This window comes from Uloborus diversus, chromosome 3 (assembly GCF_026930045.1).
Source record: "Uloborus diversus isolate 005 chromosome 3, Udiv.v.3.1, whole genome shotgun sequence".
Taxonomy (NCBI): Eukaryota; Metazoa; Arthropoda; class Arachnida; order Araneae; family Uloboridae; genus Uloborus; species Uloborus diversus.
The window spans coordinates 65,964,580-65,977,526 of NC_072733.1; the positions used below are offsets into that span (position 1 = coordinate 65,964,580).

The 12,947-nt window shown below is 33.7% G+C and overlaps 1 protein-coding gene across 1 annotated transcript in view; it reads right to left on the reverse strand.

Moving 5' to 3' along the window:
* Positions 1–315: 315 nt before the first annotated feature.
* Positions 316–12,947, reverse strand: part of LOC129218776 (glutamate-gated chloride channel-like) — a 56,766-nt gene continuing 44,134 nt past the window's right edge. The window contains exons 5-7 of the mRNA XM_054853100.1: positions 9,917–10,051; positions 8,387–8,811; positions 316–3,514 (exon numbers count right to left, since the gene is read on the reverse strand). Coding sequence (XP_054709075.1) covers positions 3,287–3,514; positions 8,387–8,811; positions 9,917–10,051 — 788 coding nt within the window. The 3' untranslated portion in view covers positions 316–3,286. The remainder of the gene's footprint in view (positions 3,515–8,386; positions 8,812–9,916; positions 10,052–12,947) is intronic.

Below are 12,947 nucleotides of genomic sequence, written 5' to 3' on the forward strand. Positions count from 1 at the left end.
TTTTTCAGCCAATATCTTGTTCTAGACGCACTAAATCATACAAACAATTACGAGATAGACAATCAATTGGCAAACAGCTATTTGATTTCACTTAGAGTTTAAATTTTTATTGAGTGTTTATGAATAATGAATCTTTAGTTCACACGAAACTTATTCTTAATCAGTGGTCACCAAAGCCAAGAAAAAAAGTGAATCTCAGTTGCAGTACTTTTTTTTAACGAAATCATAATATTTTCTTTAAGTAAACAATCAATTCAAGTGAGAAATTTGCTATATATATATATATATATATATATATATATATATATATATATATATATATATATATTGTTTTTTTTTTTTTTTTACCGTTGCACTACTACCGTTTTTACCTGAGATTTCACCAAACACAGGAAAACGTTTAAAATTGCCATTTGAATCGTGATACGAAAATTTTTGTTGACATTCTTAGTATCAAAACAATTTTTAAGAGCGTCAAGGAGTATTTAAATGTACAGTAAAACTTGGCCTCAAGTTATTTTAATAACATGCTTCTATTGCAGGACTAACAAGTTTAGCATGTATGAGGACTCTAATGCTAGTTTACTGCATTTCAGATACATTCTACGGCTGGATGAGTTTCACAACTTTTTGTGTCTTTGATACGCTTAGCGCTGAAATTATGATGCGGCTGCCTTCATGACTGGAGACGATAAAGTAAGACATTGTTTTTTTTTTTTTTTTTGAATCTAAATCATTTAAACATTAAAAATATTTCGAATTTCAGTTAGTTTAGAAAAACTTTCCGTGTTACTTAAAGAATAAGCTTATTATGGTGTTGTTGAACAAAAGTTTTAATGAAAAAATAATATCTCAGAATTTGATAAAGTTGTGAATTGGGACTTTGCATGCGCTTTATACGAAACCTTAAATTACTACGACAACCAGTGATTAGATTCTTTTTCTAAAGATTAGAAGAGTAAAAAGTGTATATACTGGTCGGCATGATAGCTTCCGAAATCGTACTTTTGAAATATTTAAGTTGTATATCAATTCTAATTGATAAATACAAAATCAGTCATTTTTTGGTAATTTACGTAAGCAAATTTCAAAATCAAAAAATATATTCTGAAATAAGCTGTTTTTCTAATAGTTCATTTACTGCTTGGCAATAGTTGCAAAATAAGCATTTTCAGTTTAAGGTTCGATCGTTCCAGTTACCCCTCCCTCCCTTAGAAAGAAAAAAAAAAGGCATACGATATATTTTGCTTTTTATATTGACCTTTCAGAAAGATTTGAAATTTAGTATGAGCAAAGAATTAAAAAATGTAATAACATTAAAATCGAACAAGTAAAACAAAATTATAAATGTATTCCCCTCTGATCTAGATCTTAACGATACTGATAAATGATAAATTTCGTTCTTTAATCGGTATGATTATTTTTTAATATTATTCAAATTCTTTACTTTTAAGCTAAAAATATCTTCACTGTAAAACCAAAGAGGTATTCCAAGTCTTTCCTGTAGTTTTTTTACCTTTATAATACAAATAGGTTTGATGCTAAGTGGAACAAATTTGTTCTTCAATCAAGATGGCTTGCTTTATATTTTTATAGGGTGACGAGGTAACAGAATTGAATTTATTATTAAAAAGATCAATCTTTGAATAAATATTTAATCAGAATTCTTACTTTCAGTTGCAGGTTGTTTATTATAATACTGGTCTCCAGTCATACGAATTCCGGTGTCAGATGCACCTGCTTTTAGCTGAACCTCATTTTTGCGACTCTATACGAAGGAACGTCAGGGAATTTCAGATGAACGATTTGACAAATATACAAAAACCACTCAATCCTTCTACAAGTTTCTAAAATTCTCGAATCTACGCATTCGTCCGGCAAAGACGAAACTTACTACCAAAAACAGAGACTATACACATTAAGATAGGGAGCGCGGCGCGACAATGACAAAATTGGCACTCAGTTTGATATTGTCTACAACAGTCACCTTTTTTTTCCTTAAAATTTCTACATCAATGATACCATTAATATCTCTATCCATAATATACACCTTCTAGAACGAAATGACATGAATATCGTTTGCTCTGGAATAGTTTCTCAGGTTGGGACTCTATTGTTCTCCAGTAAAAATATTTTCATAAAATTTCTTAAAACATTAGTTGGGGAAAAAAATTATTTTAAATGATTTGATATAATTCATTTTGTCAAAGTTTTGTAGATTTTAGCCAAGTGAGTACAATATTGTTTTTTTAGATATTAAGCTTTTATGTAGTTCTATGGCCAGTTTATTTCAACTTGGATTTAACAGTAAAAATTGGTATAACCGAAAGAAAGTACAAGTACCTCTGTCAGTTACAAGTTATTAGTTATGAATATGTTATATCTTTCTGTATAAAAATATACTTTTTCGGCAACTATATTCGTATGATTTCGTTCTTCAAAAGCATTTTTTAAAATGATTATCCTTCTACCTGATGAATTCCCAAGTCAAATTAAAACTTTGAAAGTTACCAACACGCCTTTACGTGTCCTTCGATATCTGAGCAATACTGAAATGTATTTCGCAAATAACCAGCATAGCTGGACTTATTCTTGAACTGTCAAGATTGTTAAAATTTGGAACATTCTTGCCACTCTTCTATAGAAAGTTTACTCACTTGATTCTTCATATGAAAAACCCATGAGATCTCTAACTCATTTTTCATCTCAAAAAAAGTTAATTTTACTCAAACGAGTAGTTTACATTAATAATGCATACCTTTCTATAAAGGGAAAGCTCATTGTCATCGAACCAATACCAAACAGATACACGTAAAATTGAAATACCGGTATGTCCAACTTTTAAATAATACTGTGTAGTCATAAGCTAAGAAACGTGGAAACTCTCACGCTTTGTCTTAACGGAAAAATGCAATACCCAAGTTGTTCATTTTACGTATATCGATAGTTTACAAAATGCCAAAGTGTACATAAATGTACAGAACGATTCATGCATGTGAAATGCACTATTCATGCGATGCATAATCTCATACTATATTTCGTCAAGAAATTATGACCTGAACAAGCTGACGTGTAGGTATGAATGTATACGCATATATATGTGTTTGTGTATATAGATATATTCTTGAAATGACAAGACGTACAGATGGCAAGGGAGGCAACTGGGAGGAACAAAGCGTTTTCATGTTGTGGGTCGGGGTTTTTCACATGAATTCAAGATTTCTTTCGCTGGAGTCTTGACTTTTCAGCTGCATTGAGGATGCGTGTTTTTTCTTGTTTAAGTACGCTACTCATCTCTGTCCTCTCTGAAGAGGTAGGTGGTCCAGTAGACGAGATTGAAGAGGGCGAACATGAGGGGGAAGAAAATGCGCGAGATGACGTCGATACGCTTGGAGCGGGAAGGGAATCTGTTCATCCATCTTCTGCACAGGTTCACTTTCGGACTTTTCATGTGCACTTCGCACTGGCGCATCTTCTCGGCGTGCAGATCACCGTGATGGTGCACCAAGGGCTTCTGGGAACAACAACACTTTAGACACATCAGTCGTTTTGAAGCAATAGAACTTGACAGAACACTCAAATAAAATAGATTGATCCTTTTTTTAAAAAAGTATTATTTACTTACGTGATATTCCGTCAAACATTTTTGCCAAACTATATTTATCGGTTTTGGTAAACTTTCGGAGACGGTTCCTGACGAGATTTATGATCTCGCCAAAGAGTATGGCTTTAAAGATTTAGTATTTTGTAGTCCATTTTTATAGTTTTTGCTTAGGCAGATGTAGCCAACGGAATACTACGTAAATATCATTCATTCTAGTATCTAGATAATCTAAAAGTCTGCAAAGTCCTGCAGAAAAGTGCTTATTTTCAGTCAGCATCAAAACTAAAATTACAATTGGCATGAAAGAAACATAACTGAATAAACTTAACAAATATTTAAGGGTTCTTTAGATCCATATTAAGTAGTATCCCGCTTTTTCTAAACTCGAAAATGGGTTTCTTGCAGTAACGAAATAAAAAGCTTGCTAATCTAAGGGTACAGAGAGAAACTCGATCCTCTTGTTCCTGTAACGTATTGTTTGATTTTCCAACTCCCTAGCTATATAAAGTACCAACTGTTTCATGCAAAGTTTAAGTCTACAGAACTGCGGCAGTTTTAAGCACTTCAACATAGCCATCTGCCTACACAGCAGTTGCTAAGTGTTTTTCAAATAAAACACAGTTATTATGCTTGTTTTCAGTTATTTTGTAATTATTTCTTTAAAACATTGTGCTATTTTTTATCTGTTGCTCTACACTATAGCAGTAAAAAATAATTTTCTGTACAGTGTGTAAAGCCCCGATTTTCAGAGATTTACTCGTGTCTTTGAAATTTGCTTTTAATCAGAAATCAATATCTAACCGTTTAGTACCACTTTGATGATATTTCCTGTACAGCTATTATTCAGTTTTATAAACAAAACATATCCGAAATATCTTAACATATTACGGAGAAAGCAATTACTCTAATTCGTGACATCACATTAGATAAGGTTGAGTTTTTATCTACGAAGGTTTTAAAAGTAAACATTAATATACACATTAAATTATGTACTTATATATTTCGCTTTTCGCGAAAAAAAAGTTGTTTAAATTTGTGGTAAAGATCATTTTGAGATTAAGTACTTCGTGATTAAAAATAGCTATTCATTACTATAAATTAATTATGTGTTGAAATGAAGCTTGATATCGTTGAAATTGAGTACAAAGCATAAGACATTAATTTTTGAATGAAGTTAAAAACCTGAAATCTAATCCATAAATAAAAAATATCTCTTCTGAGTTTTGTTAATAAAGTTCTTCATACTGATGTTAAAAATAATTAATAAATTAGATTAAGCAAAAGGTTTCTGTAGATGTTTCGAAACTCGGTAAATGTGGAAGGAAGTTTTTTTTTTTTTTAATTAACTCGTATTTACTGATGTGGAATGTGCACTTAGATTACTTTTAAATCCTGCCTGAAACCCAAGAAAAGCCTTTGCGTCACTAAATCACGTCAAAACCAAACTAATTAGCATTTTTATGCAGACTAACCAAATGGAAAAAATACAGTAAATCAGCTGCAGCTAGATTTTTCTAAACCATGCACTATTCATAACCGATGATTTGAAACATGTTCTAAAAAACATATGAATAAATTCACTCCTGTTTGAAAATTGCAACACCACGAAGGACTTACGCGAATGAGCTGAAAATTGCAGAAGATGTAAAGTAGGGCATGATATGCAAATGATTATAATTGCAGACCGGTAGCGCCTGCGTATGCTGAGCAGCGCCCTCTGAACGGCGGATCGAACCGAATATAAATAGACGGCTGTAGCGAGGCGTGTATGATTATCGGTGGTTATATGCCAGAGTAAACGTTAACTGAATCTTTGCTATGCCTCTTTGACGAAAGAAAGATAAATTTGAGCAAATTTCGGAGTTTGAACGGGACAGAATTGACGGCCTTCGTGAACCTGGATTGTCTTATCGTGCAGTAGCCGCTCGTGTGCAGCGTAACAGCAGCATAATCATGCGTGTTTGGAAGCAGTGGACGGACAAGGGTCGGACAGCTCGGAAATCTGGGAATGGATCCCGAAATGTGACGTCAGCTCGCGATGACAGGCACCTGGTGCATATGGTGCTGACGGAACGCACAGCTTCTTCTAGACAATTGGCAGCACAGTGGTCAACAGCTACAGGTTTTTCATTATGTGCTTCATCAATCCGGAGACGTCTGCCTTAACGTGGGCTGCGCGCAAGGATTCCTTTATACAGGATTCCTCTCACGCAAAACCATCGCCACCTGCTTCTACATGGGCCAATGTGCATAGGAGCTGGCGTGCTGATTGGCAGCACGTCGTCTTTTCTGACGAATCCCGCTTCAATTTGTAACACCATGATGGCCGAATTCGTGTCAGGCGCTATGCCGGTGAACGGCACATCCCGGAGTGCATTATCGAACGCCACAGTGGACGAACACCCGGAGTTATGGTCTGGGGTGCCATAGCATACCATGGACGATCAGAACTGCTACGAATTGTGGGCAATTCGAACAGTACCCGATACATAAACGAAGTTTTACAGCCCCAAGCTATTCCTTTTGTGCAAGGATTGCCAGGGGCTGTATTCCAGCAGGATAATGCCCGTCCACATGTCGCCAGGACTGTCAAATCCTACCTTGATTCGTAGCAGGTACAACTTTTTCCTTGGCCTGCATATTTCCCGGATATGTCACCGATTGAACATGTGTGGTATTTCGTTGGGCGACGTCTCGCTCGTGATCCTCGTGCTGTTGCTTCGACAGACGAACTTTGGTTGCACATACAAAAAATATGGAATATTCTTCCGCAGGCAGATATTCAAACTTTGTTTCACTCCATGCTGAGTCGTGTAGCAGCTCTTATTGCGGCGCGTGGTGGCCACACAAAATACTAATTTCTATCTCTTTTTATTGTGTGTTTGATTTGAAAATGTAATCATTTATTTGTACCATTACCACTCAACTGTGTATTAAATTTTATTCAAGTATAATGCTTCCTTCATGGTGTTGTAATTTTCACAAACAAGAGTGTAAAAACTTATTCCAAATTGTGTCTAATATGCTTATCAAATGCATGATATGATTTTAAATATCACAATGATTTGAAAATTATATTTAATGCAGAAAACAAATCTTTAGGTGCTGAAATATCATTCAAACACATACACAAATGCCATTGAGAAAAATAAACTTAAAAGATTTTCCCTTAAAAGTACTACTGTCAAATTAAAATGTATTTTAAACTAATGGGATTAAATGCCTTGCAATTACCAGTATTAGAAAACAGAATCAGTTGAAAGCCTTAAAAAACAAGAACTTTTTAAAGTCATTTTTTATACTACTTTTGATCACTTGCATTACGTTTGAATCTTGTCTGAAACAAGAAGTGTCGTTAGGTCACTAGTTTACTAAATGATCAAATTGATAACGTTAGTTTAACCTAAGACAACTAGTTTTTAATTCTATAGGAAAGAATAACTGATTTTGCTCTGGCATGGAAGTTTTTTGCGAAATTTGGGTGATTTAACTATGCAATATTATGATAAACGAGCGAATCAATGGCTGTCAAAAGATAAAATGGGCTTGTCACTGTAACACCACATAAAAGGGCAAAACGCAGCTTACGGCCTTGAAGTTCCATGTTCCTTATTTATGCTCAAAATGATGAGTAAAGCAAACTAAATAATAATAATGAAAATAATTTAGGGTCAGCTGAGCTAAATGTCAATACAGTTTTTAAGCGATTTTTCTTTGAAAATTATGTTTGACTACATGTGGGGAATTTAGCCGGTCGTACACATGCTATGGGCTTAAGATGGAGTATTAATAGCGTAGAAATTCTTAAGCTTCTAAACTGATTGTGTATCTATTGCAATTATACTTCAACTGACCCATCGTTTATTCAGTAAGCCTTTTTTTTTTAATTTATATATTATTTGAAATTAGGTTACCACGTAAAATATTACTGAATTGAGATAATCCTTATTACTAATGTTTTAAAATAGGAGTTATTGTAGTGTTAATTAGTTTAGTTGGTACGGTGCAGTGTACGGCCAATAATACTTCTAAAATTACCGAATACTTTCACTAGTTTACTGTGCTGATGAAACTCAAAGGTCCTTTTAGAAGTTACCCTTAAGTAATACATGTATGAGTAACGAATTTGTGATTTAGGGCAAGACGTACTAAAAACTGTATTAATGTGAAAATAGACAGCTTCAGTTAAAGTTATAATTATTAACATTCATAATTTTAGCAAAATGCTAACATGTAAATCTGTTAGTATTTTGTTATCTTTTCTGTGTTAATTGGAATCGTCTAAAAGCAAAGTTGTATTAGTAGCAAAAAAAGGAAGATGGAGGGATTGATAGCAAAATTGGTAGATGAAACTCTCATTTGATTTTTGGGCAATAGATGGTACTTGTAGTCCTTTAAAGCTGCTGCTATACAGCATAATTTAGAAGGTTTGAACTTAGCACGCGATTAACTCAAAACCTAATAATTTCCACTGGCATTGTTTGTTTTTCATGACTTTAATTAGTATATATGACAGGGGGTGCTCACGTCGGGGCGGGAGGCCATAAACTTTTTATTTGGGGTTCTTTTGTGGGGTAGTTTTATCTTTTTTGGGGGTGGACTCTACCAGCGGGCGGGTCTTGGAATTTGGAGGTGGAGGTGTGTCCTTGCCCTTGAGGGTGATGGGAGTCCCTATATGTGATAGCACTGTACTGTTGCAGTGCACCACATAATTGGAAGGAATTTAAATAACATTAGGGTACGTAAAAATATAGGGAAATCTGTTAAGATTGGGTAAGTTACCATAGCAAAAGTTGTCGCTCCATCTTCTAGATGGTCAGCCTCCAGAGCTGCATGTTCCAGCTCCCACTGCTTCTTCTGTTGTTCTTTGGCACTCTTCTTGTGCGCGTCGCTTCGAGAAGCGTAGTTGACAAGCGCGAACTCGAGTAGTGCACCGAACACGAAGGTCAGGCAAACCCCTGTCCACACGTCAATGGCTTTGGTGTAAGAGACAGGTGGCAGGGACGCATTGATACCAGACGTTTGGGTCGCCATGGTAAGCAGTGTGGTCACTCCAAGAGAGACACGTGCGGGAATAGCATTCTGGTCCAGCCAGAACGACACCCAGGATACAATCACCAACATACAGCAAGGAATGTAGATTTGGATGAGATAGTAGCTGAATTCTCGTTTGAAGAGAAGATCCACTTTCAAACAGCTGTATTCTCCTGCAGAAGACATACACTTGCATTTTTTAGACGCATTCATTCAATGGCAAATACACATAAATTCCTCAATTTTGTGATTTTTCTCTACATATTAAAATCCTATCCGAAAGATGTTATACCTCATGTGCGGCAAGATTATTAAGTAATAAAATGGTTCATATTTAATAAATAACTTTGACAGAAAAAATAGCTGAATTCTTTTCTACTGCTCAATATATCTCTTTGGAAAGTAATGTTTGAAAATTTACATTTTTGCGTCAACTATTTGTGAATAGCTTTAAGAATCTTGAAACATTATAAAAAAAACTGTGATGAATGTACTAAAATGTTACATATATTTATATTGATTGATATCTGTATAATGTTTAAGTCCCTGAAATGTACTCTTACATTCAAATTCTTTTCAGAAAAAATGTGTTTTAAACGACCCGTCTCAATACTATATTTATAGAGTCCTGATTTTTAGAAAATATCTTCGTGGATTTAAGAACTAAAATTGCGTAAATTCATACTTGCTTATTGCAGCAAAAGTTTTACTTTCTTTAGTTAAAATACTTTTTTAGTCGTTATTTTAATTCAAAGAATTGTATTTATGAAACGCTTCACTTTCTTTGTTTACATATCGTCGATAACTGCAATTTGTAATTAAAAAGTCTAAGACATTACTCTTCTATATGTGTGATTGAAATTTAAAAATAATATGGATAATATGTCAAACCGTAATTGATTCAGGTGAAGAACAAATTAAACTACCTTCGAACTAATTAACCCCGAGAATTTTAAGTGATCTAATATTTTCTCCTTTTTTGATGTAAGTTATATGTAATTAAAAAAAATCGGAAAGAAAACAAATGTCTTACCAGTGTATTGCTGATATTTGTGATAGATAATATGAAATACTATGAGAAAATATTATAATGTACTTACCTTTAATTTTATTTTTTCTACAAATCTTAGTTCCGTGTTGGTTACTGAACCAAGAAAGTCATAAAAGTGTAATTAAACCTACTTTTACTTTTTCTCTTTAGTGGCTAGTGACTGTATCCAGTAGAACTGATAAGAGTCTTAGACTTTTAATTTGCTGTTGGTTATGTTTTGAACGTACCTGTATTTGTCCGACTTGTACAATAGTCGGTGAAGAACCTTTCCAAAGTAAACCGGGGAAGGTGAAGATTCTTAGTCACTTGTACTGGGTCACCTTCTTTCCAAAGAAAAACTAAATCTTCGGTAGTATAACCGTCTAAAATAAAAAAGAAATACAGTAAAACTTTGTTAAGTCGAATTTTTTTCTAGCAAAGGAAAGATAATGAAAATCAGTCGAACTCTGATAACTCGTGATTTAGTTCAGATTAAATGTAATTTGGTAGTTTATAATTAAACACTTGAAGTATCTTCATCTCTTTACATCTCGTAACATAAACTAATTCGACTTATCAGAGTTTTACTGTACTACACTATCGAAGGTCTATGGGCTGTGCATATAATAAACTTTAACGAACTTACCTTAAAAGTTGAAATTAATATTTCATATTCTTTTACTCACACGTAATTGCTACAAAATAGTTTAGAAAAAAATAATTTATGGAACATTAATTGTGCTTGTAAACACGTGTACTATTTTTACATCGTTATTATATAGAGTCTTTAAATAAAAATTATATAGAACTATGCAGTTTGGTATAAAGTACCTCAATTTCGAAAAATCATTTTATTTGTCCTGTGACATGCTAATCAAGAAAATAATTGTGAGTAAAGAATATGAACAAGTAAGTATAATTTGTGTGTGAAATTTTCAGAAACATTCATTTGAAAAAATTTAAACTTGACTGAAAAATAATACTTTACTAACCTTGAAAATTACGCAGGTGCTGCTAACTTAAAGGTTTAATAACAATCATCATAAATTTAAACTGCAAGTAGCAAAATATACATAGGTACATTTATTATAACATTTGTTCTGAAAAAATGAATGCCGAAACGTAGAAAAAAAGATTTATAAATCTTGTATGAACATATTTTTTAAAAAATACTGCCTGCGTCTGTATTTAAACTTAGTCTAATGGATGAAACGTTAATTATCAATATATTTTTTTTTTATAAAATATTAAGTACTTGAGAAAAAACTATTTATAAATTGAGTTGTATTTTAAATCAAAACGGGTTTTAAAAGCAGTTTTTGGTTTGGTTGAGCTTGATGCGTAATAGCTTCATCGTAATACCACCAAGAAGTATCAACTTTTTTTTGATGAAAATATTAAGTTGGATACTAAATGACTCAATTACTATCTACCGTTGTTTCGTTAAAATTGTGATAACCAACTTGGTCGTTTGTGATACAACTGTTCTCGTTTTCAGAATCATACAAATTTCATTATAATGACCTAAGTCCTAGGGATGATGAAATCCATTTCTGATTAGTATTTTAATAAAAAAGGGGGTTGGGGGGGGCTCGCAAAAATCTCTCTCTCTCTTTTTTTTTTCAGTTACATTATTAACCCATAATACGATTTTTGTTAAACGTCTATAAGGACTGCATCTACCTTAAATGTCAACTTAATCACTTCCTCTCTCTAAAAATATAAAGATATATATATTTTTCTAAACTCACCTTTTTTAAAAAGGTGGTTTGAAACCAATTTAAATTAAAAAGCATTATTTTTCCACCAATGAAAGAAATGCTTTGGGAATAGGCGCTCGTTTGCGTCTACCCCTCCCCCCTTCATCTGCAACACTGTATATATACATACGTGTGTGATTAACTTTCAATATTTATTTAAACACATTAAAAAATTGCACATTTACGTATACTTTTTGCATATATACGCATCGAATAATCCTTTACTACGCGATGAAAAAATGATGATGAAATCCTTACAGATTTGCGCCGAAATACAATTATATGATACAAGAAAAGAAATATTTGCCTTATAACGATCTCAAATAGGAGGACAAAGCACAAGAGAGCTAGATGTAAACGCTTTGCGGGGGAAATGAAGGGGAAAAAATACGAAAAAATAAGAAAGCTATTCCCTCCCTTTCGGTGGAGAAACAACTGAAGATCTCGCAGGTTTTAACCAATTTCGATTTTTCGCTAAGACGACGGATTTAGTGGCAGCCGAAATTCGATTTCCAATAGTCTCTGTACTCTGCCTACAGCCTGTCTCAGCCTTCGGGAGGTTAGTGCTAAAGGGATGGGGCAAATCGAATCATAATCATCGTTGAATCGGAAAGAGGGTTAGTAATTACAATCCTTTTGCATTTAATAAATAATTTCAAGCGCAATTTTAAGCTACGGAAAGATTTAGGGAAAAATGCTTTAAGGAAATCAATAACGCAAAGAAATTTTTCCGGATTTATGTTTTTTTTTGCTGTTTTATCCTTTAGTCTCATATCTGAACTCTACTTTATAGGTATATGGAAAAAGTATTTACCCCCCCCCCCCCCCGTGATATGTAGAATACAGTTTCTAAATACTAAAAATGTTAATCTAAGTTGATTAATTTCTCGCAAGCTCCGTTAAAATAGCTCTGAACTAGTAGAAACGTAACAGTGCAGAAATATTTCCCCTTTCTTTTTTTTCGAAATTCATCATACTTCGTCATGTAAACATGCTGTTGCAACCGACAATCAGTTTGTTGTAAACAGTATCAGCAAAAGTATGGAGATTTAATTTTATTTTGCCAAAGAGCGGGTTGTTATTTGACAGACAAGAAATGGCTCCAAAGAGCTGTAACAGTTAGATATATTTTTAAGCTGACACTGAACAAACAAAATTACATTTCTTTCTCGTAGTGCTTTTCACCATCCGGGAGGGGGGGGGGTGGCGAAAGCTATTATTTGATTGAATACATTTCTTTCTGAATTTATAGAAAACGCTTTAAATTAATTACAGAATGCAGGTGGCAAGGGAGGGATCAATAAGAGGTCATGAACAACATTAAATTGAATTTAAAGCCATTCTTACTTTAATTCGAAAAATGTAGATGAAGGAAGAAATCGAGCAAGGGGTTTCCAAAAATTTTCAATTACTTTCGTCAGCAGACTGAGGAGGCCGAACAAGGCAGCCAACTTCTCATCGTGCTCTTCAAACAATTTTTGGACGGTTTTAAAAGTGGGAACTGTCATAATAAACTGGC